The following is a 23,717-nucleotide window of genomic DNA, read 5'->3' on the forward strand; positions in this document are numbered from 1 at the left end:
TATTGTTAATTAAAAATAAATCTATTAAAAGTATTCACTGAGCTAAAGCTGAAAAAATGGCAAGCGGAATGGGAAGAATGTCAAAATAACAAACTTTTTGAAACAAATTCTGTTTTAGGAATAATATATAATTATTAATTTAAATCTAGGCATGACCAAGTTGTGAATACACTTGATGGTGAAACGTGCTTTTGGTCTGCCCAATACTTAATGTCATGAGACAAAGGTCATGAGGACTGTCCCTTTTAAGGGATAGTTCAGCCAAAGATGAAAATCCTATTGAACACAAAAGAAGATATTTTGAAGAATGTTGGTAACCAAATAGTCAAGATCGATGCTTATGAATTGTCAGGGTTTTGCTGCTCTTTGCTGAAATACAAACTACAGGTGTTTTACTTATAGTTGTCTTTTGCCCATTAAGCTGAAATATTAAGTATTTAAACATTAAAAATGTTAACCGTCAGTTTTCCTTTCCCCAAATGTCAGATTCATAACACTTACAAATGCTTTTTATTAACATACGCTTTTCTGTAGTCAAAGATTATCATACATATTTGACAACTGTCAGACATTATTATTTAATTTAATAGTACCATTATCTATCAGAATGACAGAATATTGACAATTTTATTTGGGTTGAAAATGTCGAGTTTCACAGCAAATTCATGCAACCCCCATCACAATACGTTTGGAATGGCACTTCAGAGAGAAGTGGGTTACAGAGGAGTCATTAGGCAGCAGATTCAAATGAGCACATACATGAAACACTCGTCTGAAACGGTGAGTACCGAAGGGACGCCGTCTACGTTTCATTTGAGGCTTCATGAGGAGAAAGTTGGGAGGAGTTGATAGTTGCATACACAGACTGACATGATATCGACGGACCTCCAGGAAGTTAATACGGTAATAAATCTCAACACGGTCTACTTTTATCTTGTGCGGAACCCTTTGAAACTTCAAACATCATCATGGGTTACACAAAAGTATCAAATTACATATAAAAGCTAGTAGTTGGGCACTGTGGATAGCTGGCATACATTGAAAACTTGAAAATAAATTAACCAACAAATAAAGAAGTCCTCTCTTCAAGCAGGGCTCTTTCGATGAAGCGTGTCTGTACGATGACTTGCAGCAGTAGTCGTGTTAGTGCCGGAGAGTGGAGCGGTTGAGCAGTAGTAGCCGTCTTTTTCGACGTTAATAATAATAACATAGCAGGGACGCCCTCCCACGATGTTCCACAACCTCTGGGAGGGATGCCGTGATTGTAACCAACCCATAAAGTGCTTTCGCAATCAGACAATAAAAATAAACATGTTACACTGGGATAAAAACATGAGTTCAGGCGCAACTGCGAATGTACCGAGTCTCTCATTTTTTGAACGGTGTCAAGCGTCCGATGTTGTGCCAGAAATTGGAGGTCTTGCGTTTGGGTTCGGCCAACATGATGACCTGCTGCTGGGGCAGGGAGGTGGGAAGAGTGGGGTGCTTCTGACGCAGCAGGAAGTCATAGTAGGGCCTGGTCACAGCTGCGGGGAAGAGGACATAAACAAAGGGTCAGGACCCGAGAGATTTCGGTCATTAGTGAATGGGACACAGGTATACACATGGGTTTAGTAGACGAGCATGTTTTGGCCGTTGATTCTGCATGTTTGAGTCAGACCAGTTTAGAGTATGCTGACATTATTGAATGTTATGCTGTAAATGGGTTAAGTGTGTACTTGTTAGGGAAGGATGGGTTGCCAGTGAATTACAGAAACTAGATCAGTTACTGTAAAAAAGGCTGGGGTATGGATACAGATTTTCTGATTTGATTTCATTTGATGATTCATATGAATTGTGAATTGGCACACACTGTTTGCAAAGTGCACTTTTAATTCACTAAAAAGATCCAGTTTAAAAGAGTCATTTGTTTGTGAACAAGACTACATTGTTTGTTCTGCATGTTTTTGATTCACTAAAAACAACCATTTAAAAGATTAATTTGTTTGTGGGTTGGTCGACACTGGTTGCACGGTAATTTTTGGATTCACTAAAAAGATCCAATTAAAAAGAGCCTTTTTTTTGTGAATAAAACTACATTGCATGTTGTTATTCACTATAAATAACTAGTTTTAAAGAGCCAGTTGTTTGTGAATCACACTGGTTACTCTATGGTTCTGGTTAAAAGGTTCATTAGTTGTAGCTAATTGGACTAAATTAGTTTCTTTGTATGTTAAAATATCTGGTGTTTTGTTCATGAATCAGACTACACCAGTCATTCTGACTCCTGTTTGAAAAAAAAAAAAAAAAAAAACTCATTTCATATTTTATTTTATTTTATTTTATTCAATTCAGACTCCAACCTCTGGTAAATGATGATTGAGATATTGATCATGATTAATCAGAAAATCTATATTTTGACCCAGCCTCAGTTATATAAGCAGATAAGTCACACTAACACACTGTGGAATTACCCTGGACTACTCGATCGGCTCTCTACTTTGAGAGGACACCCAAGATATTGCCCTGCGCAGGACCCCAGGGGGCACCCTAACCCCCCGCCCCTGCCTACGCTCAGGGCCTTCAGGGAGAAGAGGTGAAGTTAAGGTGGCCCTGGGAGCCAGAGGTCCTGAAGGTTCAGAAAAACGTAGGCACTTGGAAGTTTTTGGGTGAAGAAGTGGAGATCTGAGAGCCAAAAGATGCTGTAAAGCTAAAGCTGTTCCAGTGCAGCGAGGTAATAATGAAACACAACACAAACATGGTCAAACACGTGCTTGTGAACAAATGAACAGTGACCACACACGACACAACCCATTCACTACATGCTAGTCTCCACACTATATCATGGATCTCCAAAAGATACAAGCCAACTTGACAAAATAGCTGAAATTCACCTTTGGGCTTCCCTGTTGGGTGACTTTTAGATGCATTCAACATGGCCTGCTTCTTCTGGACCTCTGTGATCGTAAAACCTGTTTGGAGGACAAAACAAAGACATTAATACAATGAATAAATTGTGGGGAACAGACCAACACTTCTGTCACATACAAACATATAAAACTAAACAGATCAGCAAATATGAATAATAAAGTACATAAGAAAATATATTTCAAATATTGCATGGCACTGCTAACAGTTTGAATGTACATTAGTGATAGCTGCCTCTGGGTTACTATAGTTAACAAAGCTTAAGTAATAAAATAACCGACTGCTATAAACAAAAACTAAAACTGAAATAAAAAATAGTAATATTTTAAAATAATATACAGAAATTACTTAAAATGACTGAAGTGTGAATAAAATTCAAAGGAAAACTGAAAATATAAATATATATACATAAATGATGTATGAATATAAACAAACAAATTCAAAATATTAATATATCATTAATCCTAAAATAACTCTGACTGCCAGGGTATGATAGGTTGTTGCTTACTGGTTTAATTTAAAAGAGCCCAAGCCTTTCTGCTCCCTAGATATGACTGAAGATGTAATTCTAGATGACTTTTGTTTTATCGTCTGATAGGTGGAAATTGTATATTCAATCATCAAATGATTTCACGTAGTGATTTACGTCCATTTTTGTTGCTGGAGAACAAATGATGCATTTAAAGACTGGACGATCAAATCAGCGCTTTTATTTGCACTTTTAAGACCTTGTTCACCTGTTTCGAGGTCGTGCTGGACCTGTTCCCGTTCATCCGCAAAGGCTCGCAGCCAGCGCTGCTTCTGCTCGGGTTTCTTGGCACACAGAAGGTGGACCTCCTCTCCCCCAGGAGAACATAATTTCAAGGCATTCTTCACACTCATGTTAAAGTCCTTATCCTTCCCATCCTCCACATCCACAACTTGCATCTGATCCATGTCTAACCGACCCTTATAGTACAGGATGTCCCTCCGAAGCAGATCCTGTGGGGTATATAAAATAACTACTTTAACACACATAAAAACCATTTGCTATAAATGACATAATTCTGCTCTCACTGGGATGGTAAGCAACTGACCTTCTTACAGAAAACCAGTTGGTGGTCAAAGAGAAAGAACATTCGCTGCTGGCCTTTGGCCTGCGGCTGGGAGATCTTTGTCAGGTCTCCTGAGAAAATCAGATCAGAGCTTCTGCTCAAGATGTCTTCACCCTAATGAAGGGGAAAAAAGCCTGTGAGACCACACAGTTCTGGAGTGAATCAGTGTGTGAATATTATCCAAGATGCTTGTGTAATTTACCTCCCAGTCTTCTATGGAGCTTTGCCACTGAGCAATTTTGTCAATATTCTCCAGACGCCGTTTTCTCTCATTGATCAGTCGGGCCACATTTTTCATTGCATTTAAAGCAGCTTCCACATCCTTATAATCTCTGAAAAGCAAAATAAATGAGATTGGAATTAGTAAATTGTGAATCAAATCATTCAAAACACTGATTTAGCAATTCGCCATCGTCCATTAGCGCTCATGAATTATAGATCTTTTTCCTTTAAGTTACTGCATTGACATTCTTTATCTTCTGGGCAACAATGTCCATCTGGACCAAATATTTTGAGAAAGCAGCTTTGCCATAACAGGAATAAATTACATTTAAAATATTTTTAAATAAAAAAACAGAATGAAATTATTATTAAATAAATTATAATATTTTTATTTCTTATACATTCTTCATTTCTTATATTTTATTTCAGGATGAATAGACCGTTCAAAAGAACACTAGTATATGTATCTGTATTTTTAATTAACATATGAAGACACTTGATTATCTCTGATGCTCAGCCTCACTGAAGCACAAATCTACTTCTCTAGATATGAAGACTTTCTACACAAATATTTCACATTTCATTTATTTAAAAGAGAGCTAAATGTGCTCATGTGTGCTTAATTTCAAGATCTTTATTAAATAAAGACTAAATGCTTGACAAAAAATTATTTATATCTTATAGCTAAATTACACATCAATGCAGACGTACAATCCACTCTCAGAACAACAGTGGAAAGGTTGCTACCCTTTCAAAAGGCACACCTTTATATTAGTATATGTTTATTTATTTATACAGTATTGTTGGGTACCCAATTATAGCATGAGAGTGTAGTAATTGTGTAACAGCAGGCAGTTGTGTAGACCTCATTACCTGTGCTGTGGGTTGGTGTACTTCAGCAGTTCAGCCAGCTGCAGAGGATACTTGCAGATCTTCTGAACAGGAGTAAGCAGGAATCCATCCAAGGAAATGTCGATCATCTTCTGGAGCAGACGACAGGCCTCAAAGAAGAACACATACTTCTTGATCTTCATCAGTTTGGAGAGCTGCACGCAGGCATTGGGGTGGTTGTTGCAATATTCAGAGTAGATCTGAAAGTTTGTTTGCTGGATGGAAAAGAAGTGATGAGAACAGGATAAAAATCCAAACCTAAAAACTGCATCCTACATCACCCCCTACAGTACAGTACATGCAAGTCAGCTTACGTGCTCTAAGAAGCAGGAGCCAATCTCGCTGAGGTGAGGATGGTCTTTGTTGAATTTCTTCTCCAAGGCTTTGAGGAACTTCTTCTGAAAACGATAGAGCTCATCGATGTTTCCAAAGATAGTGCGCAGTTGCTCCTCAGTAAACATATCTGTCCTCTTCCGACACTGTTTTATATAGCCCTGGAAGCCAAAGTGAGTATGTCAAAGGTCTGATGCTATGGCACAGCTAGTTGGATTATGGAGCTGTTGATATGAATCAGCTGCATGTAAACAGAGAGCCGAGTGACTCTACAGACACTGTAATGCTCTGAAACAAGATCCACATGCTGAAGTAGAACCGATCGATCGGAGCCATGTGGCAAACTGACCTCACAGATGTCCTTCAGGTGTTTGATGTAATCCCTCTCTGTGCTCATGATCTCATTGATGACGTTGGCTCTCATCTGCTCCTTGCAGGGCAGACCGGGCCCTAAGGGACCCCCCATGCTGGCCCCACCCCCCTCCGAGGCCCCGTCCAGATGGGCTAAGTATTCCTCCATGGGTTCATCTTGGTTCACCCGTAACTACCAATAACAAATAGGTTAATACCGTCAGGATTTACTAAAGCGATGAAAAGGTACTGACAGTTATTTTTGCGGATGACCTCACTGCATATGAATTTGCAGGTTGAAAATGTATGGGAGGAGAGTATTTGAATAAATCATGCAGTGTGATTTAGGTCTGCAGTAGTCAATTTACTGGTATTTGAAAAGCATGTCTTAACCTATTTTGTGCTTAAAATCACTGCAGTAACTTGCACTGCTCTTGGTTGATTGCGTTGGTCATTATAGAAATGATCTGACTGCGTCTGTGTTAATTTCCACATTGTCATCAGATCACCTTCAGAACTTTCCACTCCCGTCGGCTCTCTTATGGGATTGCTGTCTCAAGCATGTTAATCTGTTCCTAAATGTTCACAATGTACTTGACAAAAAGAACCCTGGTGCATCCTCATGACCCCTTATTCTAGCCTAGTATAATAGTTATGACATAACGTGACAGTAATAAAAATTTTTGTTATGAGCGGGAAATCTGCTCTCCTTTACCCGAACAAAGCTGGCAGGGAACCAGCCCTCGCTGTCCAGCACCCGGCCCCACCACCACTCCTTGTTAGTGGCGTCCACTACTTCAATGACATCTCCAGCTTTGAAGCCCAGCTCCTGGTCGTCCATGGTGACGTGGTCCCATAGAGCCTCCGCGCACACGCTGCCATCACTGATCAGCTATTGAGGCAAAACAGAAAGGCAAAACATTGCCTGTATAATTTAACTGATCATGTTAAAACAGAAACTACCGTATTTTCCGGACTGTAAGTCGCACTTTTTTTCATAGTTTGACTGGTCCTGCGACTTATAGTCAGGTGCGACTTATTTATCAAAATTAATTTGACATGAACCGAGAGAAATGAACCAAGAGGAATGAACCAATAGAAAACATTACCGTCTCCAGCTGCGAGAGGCTGTAGACGGTAATGCTTTCTCTTGGTTCTTGGTTCTAAATAAATGCGACTTATAGTCCAGTGCGACTTATATATGTTTTTTTTTTTCTCATCATGACGTGTTTTTGGACTGATGCGACTTATACTCAGGTGCGACTTGTAGTCCGAAAAATACGGTACTTTAACATGAGTACAATAGCAAATGTGTGTGTAAATGACAAGTATTAAGCATTTAATCATGGTTGCATTTCATTTCATTGCTTAATTTCATTTCTGTGACTAGTATATGGAAATTCTTACACTTGTTTGTTCTTCCTGTTTAATACACACTGTACAGCAACATGCCATTTACACTGGAGCTGAGAAATGTATTGAATATATACAATTTATTTGTTAGGATTTTACAGGTAATAAAAAATATACAACATTATTGTGAGGGTTTTAATATTAGTATTTTTTTTTATTGTTTTTGTTTTATTGTTAATACATGATAAATAAAAACGATGTGATAATGTGAAGTTTTAGGCCTGGTTTTCAATTATACTGAAATGTTGGATGGCTATAATTACTCATCATATATATATGCTATTTAAAGGATTTTTGCCTTACTAGGCTGCAAAAAATAAATAAATACGTTTTTTTTAAATACTTTGTAACAACACAGAGCATTCAGTTTCACTGCCTGTTTTAGTATCTCAGTGGCATAATGTGTTATCATGCAATGATATACAACCCTTTATTCTATGCACTTAACCAAAACCAAAATGCAATGTATCACTGGAGAAAGAATTACCAAATTAAGGCTTTTCTGTCTGAAGTCTGCTTTTTCCCTGAGTGGTCATTTTAAGTTTCCGCTTTCTGCTTGCAAGGATTGATTTGGCAAAGAAAACAAAAAGCTGGGTAATATATTGCTACTCTGTTCAGCTTGGCTACAGAGAAAATGAAGTGAAATCCTGGCAAACTTAACAGCCTCCATCAAACCATCTCTGCTGCACAGCTAAACGTGATCTATCGGTGCTGATGTAATAATCGCACTCTGTTCTCTGCCCATACTTTGTGCTCACAGCACCGAAGGACTCGAAGGCTGAATATACACCCCCTGAATCCAGAGCCCAGCATTCTCATCACCACAGCTTTGCCTATGTACCCTGTTGCCTAGCGACACACCCACATACTTTCCCATGTGCCTCCTCTTCACGGCTTGTGAGTTACAGCTTCTTGGTTTGTTCAAAGATGATCAGAAACAGCCCTGGCACATATTGCACAAACATACAAAAAACGAATGAATGTTATGAATGAATGTGAATGAACAAGGTTTTTAAATCTAGTCTGGATGCTCTAATATCCAAATATTTCCAGAATACCATTTTTGCTGAACCAAACCATGCAAAAAAAAAATTGGTTGATTTTCTAATTTGTTTCCTTCTGGATGTTTATTCCTCACCAAGACACCATGCTGCTCTGCTAAACTATAACCTCACTATAAATATCAAGCTGACCACATTCTTTTTTTGCTCACCAGTGAAAGGCCTGCGCAGATCCCTCTGGGATAAAATCTGGCATAAAAGAAAGCCTCACATGGGCCAAAAACACCATGTTTTTGTGCTCACTAGTCAAAATCAAAGCATATAGATCCATAAGTTGACAGGTACACAACAAAACAAGCACAGTCAATCAAAGGCTGTTACACATAAACACCCAAACCTACCTTCAGAAGCAGACAAAACGTCTAAATACGCCCTCAGATTTAAGCCTGACCCCTAGAAGCCACTCAAGAGTGCTTACGGTTTGGTGAATAATTAACACGCTGCCGTCCCAGCATATTACTTCTGGCTGAACGCCGCCAACCTCACACACAGTCACACCCATTCCTGTTACCTGCACTGTGATGTCTGCATCCTGAAAACCCATCCACGAGTGAGCAAGAGGGACCAACTTTCCCTCCTCCTCCTCCTTGTCTTCCTCTCCACCCCTCCCTTCGCTCTTTCTCCTCACTGCGGCTGCGCCCTACTGGAAGGCCAGCAGGAACATCAGCACTACGTTGATGATGACCAGCAACATCATGATGACGAACACCACCAACTTCTGGGCCTCCGGGCTGAGGTTGCACCGCAACAGGAAGTGAGCCATGCCCTGCCGAGACGTCGTTCGCTGGCCTCCGCGAGCCATGGCGTCGGAAACCCCCTCGGCTAGAGGTCTGCGTGCGAACGCTCGACGGCACACGGTTTGCCGGCCGGATCCGCTCAGTGTTCTCGGTGAAACGTGAGAGGGAGGGGGAAGAGCCTCCACGTCCACAGTTACCTGCTCACTTCCTTTCCGTTCCCTTCTCGTTTTTTCTCTCTTCCTCCTCCTCGTCCCTGACTCCCCTCGGATCTCTCCCCGCACACTTCTGATGTCAGGAGCAGGGGTGGATGTGTCTCTCCGCCTCCATGTATTCTTCTTCTTCTGTGCTATTTTGTGCCCCTTCCTGTCTGTTTTTCTCGTCCTATGCTCCCCTTAGCTGCCTCCCCCTCATTCCCGTCCCTCGTCCTCCTGCTCTGCTTAAACACACGGCCGTGCTAATTCCCTTGGATCTGATTAACGCGCTTGAAATCCCTTCTCTTTTCACTGTCTCTTTTGCAAAATGCAAAGCTGAGGGGCGGAAATGGTTGCTGCATCTGTGCTTAGCGGCTCTAGCAAAAACCATCCATCCATCTCCCTGAATTGACTTCTGTTTTTGCTCCTGTTTTTTTTTCCTCTCATCCTTCCCAGCCAATCGGCTGGCGGTGCTGTGAAGCGTATCCAGGATACCAGAGTACAGGAGGCCGGCCTTAGCAGCAGCAGGAGGGAGGTAGCGGTGGGGGAAGGAATGCGAGAGAATGCAGCACAGTACATCCTTTCTATCCTGGCGCTTCTCCATTGGCCGAGCCGGCCGCCCGTCAGCCGCACTTCCAGTGTAAAAGCAAGCACGTCGTGCTCGTCTTCTTGAGGCAGTGCTACGATGACAGAAATGCTGCTGGAGATATTAATTAAAGAATGCATGAGGTGCCAAATATCTCTCAAGCTTTCATTTCCTCACCCGGGCCGATGTCAGTGAGGTAGGATTAACTCAGTCATCCTCACTCGTCTTGTTCCCGTGCATCAATTTGTGCACAGCTAATGGGATTAGTGAAGGGCCTCTGATTCCACTAACCTGCTGTTCTCTCTCACTCTCTCTCTCGGCCGCAAAGCCCCATCCCCAGTCACAGTGTCACACAGCACGATACTTCCCTTTAAATCAGCAGCTGTGCCTTTTTGACACACACACACAAGTGAAATAATCACTCCCTCTCCCCAACACTGAAACAAGCTGTTCCCCCCATCACAAGAAATTAACACTAAAACTAGATTTTTATATATTTTCCATGGAGAATATATTTCTATCATGACAACTCTCATCATGTGATTTTAGCATGGTAATGCATATGACAATGTTTTATATATATATATATATATATATATATATATATATATATATATATATATATATATATATATAGCTTTTTTAATTGGGATATATATAATATCCCAATTTGCAGCTTGTTACTATTTAATAAGGTACTTGTTAAGTTAAGTTATTGATTATGGATGTAGCATATGGTCATGCAGAACAATAAACAGCCAATATGTTAATAATAAGCATGCTAATAAGCAAGTAGTTAAATAGTGAGAATTGGTCCCTATACTAAAGTGTTACCATATATGTTTTGTGGTAAACTAGGCTACTGTGGGTGTTTGCTAAGTGGCCTAAATCTCTACTAGTGTTTTTCCACCAAAACTGGTATTGAATCTGAAGGAAACTATTATTTAAGGCTGGAAAAACAGACTAAACACGCCCATAAAAGCTTGCTGGTTTCGAACCAGGAACTGCTAAGGGGTTATATTCTGGTGGCTAAATATGCCTCAGGTCCCTTCTATAATGCACGCTTAGATCTCGGGGGGGGGAAATGATTATGACCATGATTCGAGGTACTGTATCAATCATGTCTGTAGCTCCCTATTAAAACAGTGACACTTTAATTTTGCCTGTTTATTATTTACTGGATACTATACCAGGACAGAAGGGCTAAAAACAATAACAACAGCATCAGCACAGGGTTTTTGCGCAGCTCAGTGCACACCAAGCTCCCAGAGGCCCGGCTGTTAATTCGATTTTTCTGCTGTTTCTAACTAAAATTCTGAATGGAGTTACTGAGCAGCATTCGAAAATGGTACCAAACAGTCATAAATCAAACTCCGACACTCTGCATATTCTCTGAATTTTCTTGTAGATAACAGCATCTTCCAACAACACGGATTCATCTTCAGTCATGCTGAAGATGATGGGAGAAGTACAGTGGCAGCAGGTCATTCTGCTGGTCTCAGGCCTCAGGAGAGGAACAGATGGCTAGAAGACTATTATAAAACAGTGACTGAATTCCAACATGTTTAAACACTGAATCAAGAGCACAGTTACATACTATACTACAGTGGTGCCTTGAAAGCCTGTCTGTAACCAGTTGTCTTCAAGCAAAAACACAGTTCGTTTTGGCACTGTAAGGACAATCTGTGAACACAAACAGTAGCACATAGACAGCCTGTGTATGCTCTACCTCATTTATGGCCAGCTGTTCTCCTCCTCCTCCTGGGTGTCCGAATCGGTTGGAGGAGCTGCGAAACTCATTGTACAGGTCATCTTCACTCCCCACCTCATCCGCAAGGCCAGACTTATCCTGCGGTCCATCAGTTATCACCAAGGCTGAAAAGTAAAGCACAAAACTGTCAGTACTGCAACATTTGTGGTCTAGACTAAATGCATATTCAACATTTTTTTTGCAATAATATTGTGTTTGTTGATATGGCAAATGGAATGTATTTAAAAGATACAAAAAGGTTTATAAATCCTCACGTTGGTTCACAACAAAATAGTCCTTTTGCAACACTTAAGCAGTATATAATATTTTTACAGGTGTTTAAAAGTAGATAAGTCATTTTTGTTTATGTTTTTCTGGCCAATATGACAGTGGTCTTATAGTGAAGTAATGGCCTATGAATGAACCAAATGTCTTAAAAAATACTTTAAATGCAATAGTATTTGACTGGTCATGTGATTCCAAAATGGTGCCTTCTCTGACTTTGTGACCCACTCTATGTGGAATAAAATGGCTTTTTCTAGGCCAGGTGGGACCCACAGGAGGCCACAAGGGGGTGATAGAGGGTCCATATAATTTTTCAGATGAACACAAAGTTAATATTTACATTTAGTCATTTTGCAGCCGCTTTTATCCAAAGCGACTTACAACTGGGGAACACATTAAGTGATTCTTCTTCAAGAGGCAAACAGCAAATATTTAAATATTTAGCAGATATTTGTGAAATATTTTGCTTTAGCACAACGACAATATAAAAGCTAGTTATTTAAGCAAACACTGTGTGTATTTATAATAGTACATATATTAAATACATTTAAGGAAAGTGGTTTCTTCTGGGGCTTTCGTCATATTTGGGAGTCTTTGATATAAATAACAATAAAACATCCTGCTCTGTGACCCTGATATGATCATTTTAAACATGTCAGATGTACTATTCATTAGTTCAAGAGCAATATTTTAATTATGCAGATTTACTGTATGTTTATTTATTATTATTTTTATTTTTTTTTCAAAATCATTTAGCATGTAACCAATCTCCCAGAATTTAGCACCGGGAGCTTGAGGTTACCAACCATTTCCCCAGCCAGGAAATTTAATGACCTCACTTGTATGACCACACTTGATAAGAGCATTAATCCACTAAATAGCAATTAATATTTGATTTGAAGGATACATATTGAGAGAAGATGGCTCACACACCACAAAGATCAACATACCATCACACCGAATGGCACACAATTTCTTTTTTTATCCACTATCCAGACTCACACATAAACATCTGTCCTACAGTTTGTTGTTGTCCTTTTATAAATGCTTTACGGTCAAGCTAGATTTGTGTCTTTTGTAGCAACACTAGCTTGAAGCAAAATCTGCACTGTCCCAGTAACAGTACATCCAAAAACATGACAAACACGAAAACCAATAATGAAGAGCAACAGAAAAAGTCTCCTGCATCATGTGACTCTTTAATAAAAACAAAGTACTGTTCTTTGCCAGCCTCTGGTTCACATCTACTTAGTATTTTGCTAAACTTTCTTTTAGAAAGTAACCAAAGCACTTGTCAACAGAATTGCTAACAGATCTAGCATCAAAACAAAGCTTTCTTAACAAACCAGTGGTTTTAAGATTGTTAGCAGACACTCAAGGGAGCCATAACAACAAGCTTGCAGTTAGCGTTTCCTTTCACTTTTGAGCCAACTGTGTGACCAAAATGCTCAAATAAAACTCTGGTGAGATGTTTATTGGCTCCACAGTGGTACATTAACGTGCCCTTTCATGTGTTTGCTGTTTGAAACATTGGGAACACTCTCTGCTGCTATAGCTGGCTGGCATCTCTTCTGACAGGACTGCTATTATTTATTAGTGTGCAGTAAACCAGTGAGGAAAAGTAGACCTGGCCAAGCATCTCTCTTCCTGTCTCATTCATAATAAATGGATAGGAGAGAAATCTACACCCTCTGAAAGATCCATTGTTCTGGTGATGCATGAGAGGACGGTCCGTGAAATCAGGGTAAATGGGACTAGTGCTTTAAATCTTGAAGATATAATAGAAAATGTAATTGGCATTGAAACTGTAGTGAGAGTGGCTTCCCGTCTGTTGAAATGGATCTTTGGGGGGGGGGGGGAAACAACCCTAAAAACACAGCAGATTTTCAGTCATTACAACAAAAGCTGTCTGTACGTGTGAAAATTCATCTGGTAATCCTGTTATGATCTTCTATGTAGGTTAATTGTGGTGCCGTGGATTGATTAGCGAGACAGACAAGCGCATCAGATCTGATCCTGATTTGTTTATAGGCTGTTAAGTATGGCTCAAAGCATAGAGCAATGCAACGGCACATGTCAGCAGAGTTCAGCATTTCCACAGCCTCCACATGGGCTGATGATATCAAATATAGTTCACTCAGAGCCTGAAGTCAGACGGTCACAGTGGGGTAACCCAAACAATCCTGTCTAGGACAGCCCCCATAACTGCGTTCATGTGCAACAAGGGAATGTTTTGATTGTAATATTGCCTTTGGATTTAAAACAGAACAGAACAGGGTTTGGGTTTTGTTGTCAGGCCTTTGGAGGATGTTGTTGCACAGATCTGGAGGAGGTATTAGATGGAGAATCAGGGAGGAGACTTTGGAATCTCATTTACTGCATAAACATGAGACTTTCTCAATACAAACTGATGCCAATACTTGACATTTTTAGAACTTAAAAGCCTTATTTGTATAAATGTATATTGCATTTACATTGCCGTGTGGAGTTAAAGAAATATTCGGGATTCAGTACGTTAAGCTCAATCAACAGCATTTGTTGAATAATGTTGATTACCACAAAATACATTTTGAATTATCCCTCCTTTTCTTAAAAATAAAAATTTAAAATCTGTGATAAAGTGAAGCACTATGAAAGTAAATGGGGCCAATCCATTAAAATATACACTATTTCAAAAAATATAGCTACAAGATTTGTGTTCATTAAGAGTTTAGTGTGAAAAATAACTTCTTGACAAAATATCCAATATTTAAAATGACAACATAATGCATAAAACTTTAAAAGGACTAAAATGATAAGGTTAACTGATTTATAGTCCAAAAAAATACATCTTAACAACATAATTTATTGTATTCCATTGTAAATATCTTACCATCACCTTGACTTTTTTAAAGAAAACAAAAGACATGTCTAACACAAGGCTATAAATGCTGTCTATTGAGGATAACCTGTTTTGATCCTGAAATATTCCTGTAATAAAACACTGCTCTATGAGTACAGTACATAAAAACTCTAGTACTGTATGTAGTCTAGAATCAGTCCCTGAAAAGCACAAAGACTGTAACCATCTACACACCTGAGCATGTTAATGGGGTGGTGTTGGCGCAGTGGATAAGACACATGCCTTTGGTGTGAGAGACCCGGGTTTGAATCCACTGTGAGACACCAATGTCTCCCTGAGCAAGACACTTAACCCCTAGTTGCTCCAGAGGCGTGTGACCTCTGACATATACAGTATAGCAATTGTAAGTCGCTTTGGATAAAAGCGTCAGCTAAATGAATAAATGTAATGTAATGTTAACTCATGCATGTTTTATCCAGTTTACCATGTTAAGGCCCCATGCATGAAAACACACACACATGTATATCTTTATGTGTGATTCATGATCTACTGAGGGTAGTATAAGGAGTTGATCAAATAGGCAGGACTGTGAATGCGCACTGACCTGCTTCCTTATGAGTCCATATCCTCAGATAAAGTCACCCGACCACACAAATTCACCTCTGAGCCATGCACACAAACACTTCCACTCAGCCTAACCCACATGCTCTTTAAAGATTAAGCCCTAGTTCTAAAATGACACTATCTTCCATTATAACAGCCAACAAAACCTATGAAGTACATAAGTTAGCGGCAAACACCGAATAAAAATACGTTCATTACCCGCTAAGTCAGCAAAAAAGGGGTCATTCACCTTAAGAAAAAAGGAAAAAAACACTGAACAACTTATAGGCAAGTTTTTTTTTCTTTCTGTAATTTACCCAATGCGTGCATTTAGAGGAGAGGTTTGCTCTAAGAATAAAAGCAGCCATACTGATGGATGATAGATGTATAATGTACATTATGGCCCTGTCCCTAATGGCTCACTTTATGTGGAGTTGTGGTCTTGTAACCTTTGCTTATGTCCATCCGCAAAGTCCAACAATACCGCAGGGTGTCCCATTAATGATTTTATGGTTTAAATGGCTGCTCACGAGCACCCCCTCTGTGGCCATAATGCAATGTCCACACTGGGATTTCACAAAGGATAGCTACTCAACACTCTATGGCATTACATCATTAAAATGTGTATTCAGAGGGGGACAAAGGCGCATGATTTGTGATAACACCAATGTATAAAGTACCTACTTAAAAGTATAGTTCACTCAAAATATATAAATCTGTTCCCTGCCCTTTTTAACCCTCATAAGTTTTTAGTTTTCTATGGAATGCAACAACAACAACAACAACAACAAAAAGATATTTTAAAGAATGTTACAGCTGTCGTCCATACTACAATGCAATTCTGTTAAGCTAGTAAAATCACTAACTAAACTAAGATAATGGGGAAAAAATGAAATAAAATTATGTGAAGTTATGTTTAAGTGTTAAAATGACTAAAACTAGTCAGTCTTACATTTTGGAACAACATGAGAGTGATTAATTGACACAGAATAATTTTTGGGTGAACTGTCCCTTTTTATGTATCCCAGCAGTCCTTGAGCTGCTAATATATACAACATATACATATAGCAATAAATAAAGATTTTAACTCCTATTGATTGCACACTCTTCCTAACAGAGTTCAATCAATGCACCACCATGTCTTTTATATATATATTTTTTTTTTTTTTGCATGTGAGTGCGACAGAGTTCACAAAGCAGGCGAACTCAGTGAAATAGACTTTAAAGAGCTGGTTTAGAAGCTGGCTTTGAGTGGCACAGAGATCAATGTAGATCTATAAGCCCAAAGGGTTCTTCTAGAAAAAAAATCATCAGCTCATGTGTTTTACAAAAGGTGTCCTACATTTACTTTAAACAACAGACAGCATCAAATCCATCAGATGAGTGCTATACTTCCTTGTCATTGTAAATGTCTTTATTTAACTTTGATAAACCATATGTGTAGGTGCACTGCAGCATCTGAAACAAATGTGTGAGACATGGAGCTCCGCCTCTAAAACAGCAACATGTGTCTGATTCAAATTCAGATCAGAGCTCTGAGCAGCAAAATGTCCCAGAGCTGTCAAAGCCTGCCAGGAGTAATGATGCCATGTTTAAGTAAACCGAACACATTACCACTGGTCTTACTACCCACATATTGTTGAAATCAGAGCTGCAGGACCCGAGGCAAATCACAGAGTCCATTTGCACATGTAGCCTACTTTCGTGAAATGGCTTTAATGAGAGTTTCTCTGAAAGCTAGCAGCTCATGGCTAATTCTCAAATCAAAATAAAGCACACGACTCAGCCTGACCAATGTAAATGGGTGAAATGATTGTACGGCACGGCAGGCAACAACACAGATGGAGCAAAAATGTGCTGATATTTGCACACACCACAGTATGAGGCTAGCATGGACAAATGCAGCAGTTCTGTTGTGAAACCAGAGAGAGTCTTCATCAGCATGGAGAGTTTAAAGAGATAGTTCACCCAAAATGTCATTTACTCACCCTCATGACTTACATAGTATTTTATTTAATTTTTTTCTGTACTATGGAAGTCAATGGCTACCAGCAACTGTTTAGGTACAAACATTTTTTGAAATGTCTTTTGTGTTCAACTGAAGAAAGTAAGTCATTAACACTTTAGATTAAGGAATACTATTCATTATTAACCATATTTGCATGGATATTACTAGCATATTGGCTGTTTACTAGAACTTATAAAGCACATGGCTTATACTGCATGACCATATTCTAGATCCCTTAACCCTTTCCAATACCTAAACATAACTCCTACAAACAATACCTTACTTACTATCAATAAGCATATCATTTTTTGTGTGAATTTAAATGAGTAACCAGCTGAAGTCAATAAACCTACATTCATAACGCACAAAACGTAAATATCATGGTATATGCATATAGATACCCAGTGATTCAAACAATTGCTATGTTAAATCTATAAAATAAAAAATGCAATATTCAAAGAATCCTGAAAAAAAAGTATACGCTTTCCATAAAAATATTAACACAGACTTCTTCAGCATTGATAATAATAAGGAATGTTTCTTCAGCACCAAATGAGCAAATTAGAAAGATTCCTGAAGGATCACATGACATTTAATACTGAAGTAATGGCAGCTAAAATAATATTTCTCAGTATTTTTTATTTTTTTGGGATTTTGGATTAAATAAATGCAGCTTTGGTGAGCATAAAATACTAATTTCAAAAACATTTAAAAATCTTACAATCAAGTTACGATGAAAGAACATTACAGCTTAAACTTATGTTTGGACTGACAAAGACTTTACATTAAAAGGGAAAATTGAAGCTAGCTAATCAGTTCGCCACAGATAAGCACTCTTGATGAAGAGTTATGCTAAGAGCGCCTGACCAAAGAAAGATAGCTTGTGAGTCACAGATAAGATCCTGACTGGTAAACATTCAGCCCAGTGGAGTCTGACATTCCCTGTGTATCAGAGAAGAGACAGCCGGCCCTGTGAGGTATCTCCACGTCACATCCAGTCAAAGAGTATTACACTCAATCCACGCCAGAGTCATCTGACAAAAGTCTGCTGTAAACCTGACATTCAAAATAAGAGCCTTGTACAATAATGGGTCAATTTATCCTATTAGTTGATTTAGCAAGTATAACTGACTGGATTTGCCACTAAAGACATTTCTAAAACAGGTTCTATTCACACCTGTGAGCAAACATCAACTGAATTACAGAATTATATATTATAAATACTACCGTTCAAAAGTTAGTTTGTTTTATTGTTCAGGTAATACACATTAAATCAAAAGTGTCCGTAAAGATGTTTATTAAGCTAAAAATGTGTACATTTATTTATTATTAATTAAAAACTTCACAAATTATTAAGCAGCACTAATGTTCTTAACATTTACAATAATAAGATCTATTTATTATTTAACCAAATCGTTATACAAGAATGATCTTTGAAGGATCATGTGACACACTGAAGACTGGAGTAATGGCTGCTGCAATTTGCCATTAAAGAATTAACTTCATTTAAAAAATGTAACCAAACAAACTGATGCCAAACTTTTAAACAGTAGTGTACTGCATGTAAAACAGTGTAAACGATGTTCCAAAGAACGCTTCTCTTATTCTGTATCAGATACGATACACATGCTAATTTAGTTTGTATAAAACAAGCCGTAAAAGTGACTTGGAACTCATTTCCTGAGAGGAGGCAGCCGTTAGAGCCTAGAGAGGAGCAGCCTGTGCCTAGCACAGCTCAGCCAGGCGGTCCTGCTGGTGCCTGCCTGACAACAGACTTGAGGAACTGATAAGCTGTACTCACTATAATAGACAGGCGCACATCATTAACTGACAAATTAAAGCTGCATGATATTCCTCACTTTAAGCTAAACATGTCTGTGGCGAGATTACTGATGAGCACTTGAGATGCCAGGACAGTTTGATGGACTCCAGGCAGAGTGACGATGGCTGTGGAATTCTGGGTAAATTGTTGCTCAGACGGTAAACAGAGGGCTGAGGTGAACATGGAGAGCAAAGAACCTTCATCTGGTTTTGTCTTCTCATTGTTTCGTATACAGATCATCAAGTTTAAAGGGGTCATATGATGCGATTTCAAGTTTTCCTCTCACTTTGGAGTGTTACAAGCTGTTTGTGCATAAAAAAAATATATACATGGATTAAAAACCACATGATTTAATTTTAAGTGCAATAATGTGGGTCTAATTTTATTGGTAACTGAAAACATCAATTAAACCAAATTCTTCAAAAAGATAATTTTGTCAATGTTTAGGAGTACACTAGCATATGTATGACTTCAAATCTAACACACATAGACTGTGTTCCTGTAGCTCAATTGGTAGAGCATTGCGATATCAAGCGCAAGGTTGGGGGTTTGATTCCCGAGGAACACATGATGTCTGTAAGTAATGCACTGTAATAATGCACTGTAAGTCGCTTTGGATAAATGCATAAATGTAAATTTAATATAGACTACAAGCCTCAAGCCACTACATTTATTAGTAACTGCAAACATTACCAGTTTAGCTAATATATAACAATAATATGCAAACTATTGAACTTAGACTTGAACTGTAAGGGCCATATGAATTATGTTCTTCACTACGTCAATGCACCAATCCTGTTCTGGTCTTTTTCGTTCTTCTTCTTTTCTTTATTTATCTTTTAATCTTACTTCCTGTCTTTTTCCCCCTCAACCAGCAAACTTCAGCTTTTACCCTCATTCGACTTCCTGGCAGACTGATGTCAATGCAACAGAAGTCTGGAACAGTAATCTGTGTAGACTGCAGATTATTACTAACCCTGAAAAACAGGATCAAAGTTTATTAAATGATCCAAACAGAAGGAGGAGTGTCTGGAATCTCTCCATGAACTCGCAGAGAATGAAAATATGCCACAATGATTTCACAGCAGTGATGATGTCTCCCTCCGTGCTGTGGCTATGAGGGGGTGGAATTAGGCTGGGAACATGACATCCTGACCGCAGTGAAAATAAGGCTGAGATTTTCTCACCTGTGTCTTCCTATTTAATCTGCTACTCTAAAACAGCTGCAGTTTTAAGAATTGCTATCATAATAATACGGTAGAACATAGCCATAAAAAGTTGCCTTTGAGCCGTCTGGTTCAACAAAGTGTGATCTGTTTGAGAGCCGAGCTGAGGCGTTCACACAATGGTGAGAATTCCCCCGGTCAGTGCTGCGGTACACTGTGGCCGTGTGGGCCTCTGCTCATTGTGACTGTGGATGTAGCATCACACTGCAGTGCCATTTCACCCACAGACTGAGCTAAATACCTCAAAGAGCGAAGCAACTGAGTCACAGTGGATACTGCAAACAAACACTGTGTATAGTAACAGTGATGAAACAAAGCTGATACAGTACAGCCTGATGCCATATAGGAAATCTTTGTAACACTTTATGTGTAATGCATTTTAAAAGTATAATGTACATTTTAATGCATTATATCTTTCCATATCTGTAACCAAAGTTAAAATGCATTACAATATTTGAAGGTTTGTTTGTCATGTGTTTTATTGCATCATACTTTCTAATGATGTAACAAATGAATAGATAAGTATTATAATGCATTATAACTGTGGTTACAGTACAGTTACTCACAATATCATACAATCTATTATAAGGTGCATTATATAAACTACTTTTATAATGCATTATATTTATCCCCCAAAAATTATGGTATGCAGTTTACTCTATAGAGGAATGGGTTTAACTGTGTTGCTATGTGGTTGCTAGGGTGTTTTTCTGTGGCTCGGGTTCCTCCTACATCACAAGTATATGGGATTTTCTCATGATTTATTTCCTGCCAAGTTACAATCCTAAGTCTGAATTCTATGAATTCTTCGCCTCTTTTCAATAGGTCACATGATCTGAGCTTTTATTCTTGTGAGCAGCACAAATGGTATGAGGCAAAGCGATAAATATGGGCAGTATTTATAATAATGATTAATAATGATTTAGCAAGTATCATTCATTTCATTTAAACCTTTTCTCCGAAGAACAATACAGCAATCTTAAAAATTCAAGTGTTCTTCACTGAACCTAAAATGTTACAAAGAACCATCGAAGAACCTAAAATGCTGAAATCCTGTAGAGATGTAGCCCTCATTTGAATATCTATTTAGAGACTTAACATTCATAACAGCTCTTGTCAAACACTTTCAATCCCTTCACTTCTTTTCTGCATAACAGAAACCAGAAAAAGACACTAAAGTATATGGAGAAAGAGTGTTCTGTGCCTGAAGTAGGCTATCATACCGTAAAGCTGTACGGATGCGGTTTATGTATAAAGGTGTGAATGAAACACCATCTGTCTTACTGCTGTCATTCGTGATAGGGCCTGAGGGGCTGTAGACCCCCGTACAGTCTACACACTAAACAGATTAGCAGAGCAATTGTTGGACTATGAAAAGCAAAGGCATAGTGTAATTAATTTGGTTAAATTAAACATCGAATGGCATGTCATTCAGTTTCTTGAGGAATGATCATTTATGAGGATTAAGCAATGAGTGTTCATTTTAGAAACAAACTTTAGACTCGTTCGCTATCACTTGACCCGGCTCACACTGGGCGATCACAAGATTCTGCATTCAAGACAAAATACCCCACAGGGAAAATACGGACAGCAACACATCTCCTAGTCTTCCAGCGTGGAAACTCAAGACTTTAATGAAAGTGCTTTTGAGAAGAACTGAGACTTTCTATTTCTGGCACTCAGACAAGGGAGAAGTGGTCGTACATTTCACACAAATAATGAAAGCAGAAGAGAAGAGGATTTATAGAAGCATGATATGTTGATGAGTGGTGGTGGTGACACATCCTTTGAGACTATTTCTACTGCGTGTCACCTTTTCTATACCACACCTGTACTTGCAGGCATCCTTGATGTGTATATGCAGGAAAAGCCATTTATGGTATTCAATGTGTCAGGGTGCATGCAGAAAGTACTGTTCAAAAGCTTGGGCTCAGCAAGATGTTCTTGAAAGAAGCATCTCATGCTTATGCTTTAACAAAAATACAGTAAAAACAAACAATCTGATATATTATTACAATTTTCTCACCTTTGTCTTCCTCCCAAATCTGCTACTCTGTAAAGTGCTACAGTTTTCAGAATTTATATTACTATAATAACTGTTAGTATATTTTAAAATGTTATTTATTCCTGTGATGGCACAGCTGAATTTCCAACAGCCTTTACTCCTGTCTTCAGTGTCACATGATCATTCAGAAATCATTCTGATATGCTGATTTGGTCATTAAAAAGATTTTTTTTATATTATCAATGTTGACAACAGTTGTGCTGCTTAATATTTGTGTGGAAACTCTGCTACATATATTCAAGGATTCTTTAATGAATAGAAAGTTCAGAAGAACAGCATTCATTTGAAATAGAAATCTTTTGTAACATTATAAATGTCTTTAAATGTCCACAAATACAGGAGCTGGAAGAAATCATGTGAAAACCCATTATTATAAGAGGTTAATAACATATGTGCAGACTACAGTGAATAGACAAATATTGTGATTGTTTTCTATTATATCTTTTTGTTGTTTATATTCTGTAGTTTATAAATCATTTTAGAATAGTTGTGTTGTGTTTAGTACAAGCCGTGGGTTAAATGTTGATTTATCAGACTTCCAAAAAGGGCAAATCATTGAAGTCCATTTTGCAGGAATGTTTCAAATTTTAACGGCCAAATTGTTTGGTGTTTTCAGTACAACAAGGTTTATGATTATGAATGCACACGCAAATCATGGCAAGACTTAATAAGTGAAGAAGAATAAGGGGCAAAAACCGAAAGTGAATGATAGGGCCCATCAAACAAGAATGAACTATATTAATAACTACTTTGAGGAGTGACTGAACTTTTTATAATCAACCTCAAGACCGTGATTCCTTAAAAAAAGACCACAGAGAACTTCACAAAAACAACATCCATGACAGAGCAGCAATTGCTAAAACTTTTATCCCAGAAACCAGTGATATGAAAAATTTGAAAAATATGGTGTCATGATCATAAACCATATTGAGCACCAAGAAAACCTTCAACATCAGGCTTCTCCAGCTCAATCACCTGACTTGAATATTGTCAAACACTGTGGGCAGTTTTAGAAAGAAAAGTAAGTAGCCAGTTCCCTCCTCCAACATCTCTAAGCAACTGGCAGATGTTCTGACAAACCACATTCGACTGGAGACTATTCAAAGGTTCTATGAATCTATTCTAAGATGGTTTAAACTGTATTAAAGGCAAATGACCAGATATTACAGTACATACTGTAGACATCCCAGTTAGTAATTAGTTACACTAAAAACAGTTCTTGTTGCACAGCACAAGGGTAGAGAGTCTCCCAGTTTAGTGAATGAGCTCTGCGGGTCCAGTCTGGCTTGAACCCAAACCATCTCTTTCTGTCTAGAGATGCCAAGAAAGA

General features: G+C 38.5%; 1 protein-coding gene across 11 annotated transcripts in view; it reads right to left on the reverse strand.

Moving 5' to 3' along the window:
* Positions 1–491: 491 nt before the first annotated feature.
* Positions 492–23,717, reverse strand: part of arhgef4 (Rho guanine nucleotide exchange factor (GEF) 4) — a 33,409-nt gene continuing 10,183 nt past the window's right edge. For 4 of the 11 annotated variants that reach the window (XM_059502131.1, XM_059502129.1, XM_059502132.1 and 1 more), the window contains 11 exons: positions 11,516–11,661; positions 6,514–6,690; positions 5,797–5,991; positions 5,429–5,608; positions 5,097–5,329; positions 4,204–4,333; positions 3,984–4,115; positions 3,645–3,888; positions 2,874–2,951; positions 2,454–2,695; positions 1,391–1,526 (listed from right to left, as the gene is read on the reverse strand). In XM_059502131.1, the coding sequence (XP_059358114.1) occupies positions 2,460–2,695; positions 2,874–2,951; positions 3,645–3,888; positions 3,984–4,115; positions 4,204–4,333; positions 5,097–5,329; positions 5,429–5,608; positions 5,797–5,991; positions 6,514–6,690; positions 11,516–11,661 (1,751 nt within the window). In that variant the 3' untranslated portion in view covers positions 1,391–1,526; positions 2,454–2,459. Of the gene's footprint in view, positions 1,527–2,453; positions 2,696–2,873; positions 2,952–3,644; positions 3,889–3,983; positions 4,116–4,203; positions 4,334–5,096; positions 5,330–5,428; positions 5,609–5,796; positions 5,992–6,513; positions 6,691–8,052; positions 8,161–8,613; positions 8,761–8,783; positions 10,064–11,515; positions 11,662–23,717 lie in introns of those variants that run through there. The other 7 variants (XM_059502130.1, XM_059502134.1, XM_059502136.1 and 4 more) reach the window with 6 other exon arrangements.

The sequence above is a fragment of the Carassius carassius genome, chromosome 20 (genome assembly GCF_963082965.1).
Source record: "Carassius carassius chromosome 20, fCarCar2.1, whole genome shotgun sequence".
NCBI lineage: Eukaryota > Metazoa > Chordata > Actinopteri > Cypriniformes > Cyprinidae > Carassius > Carassius carassius.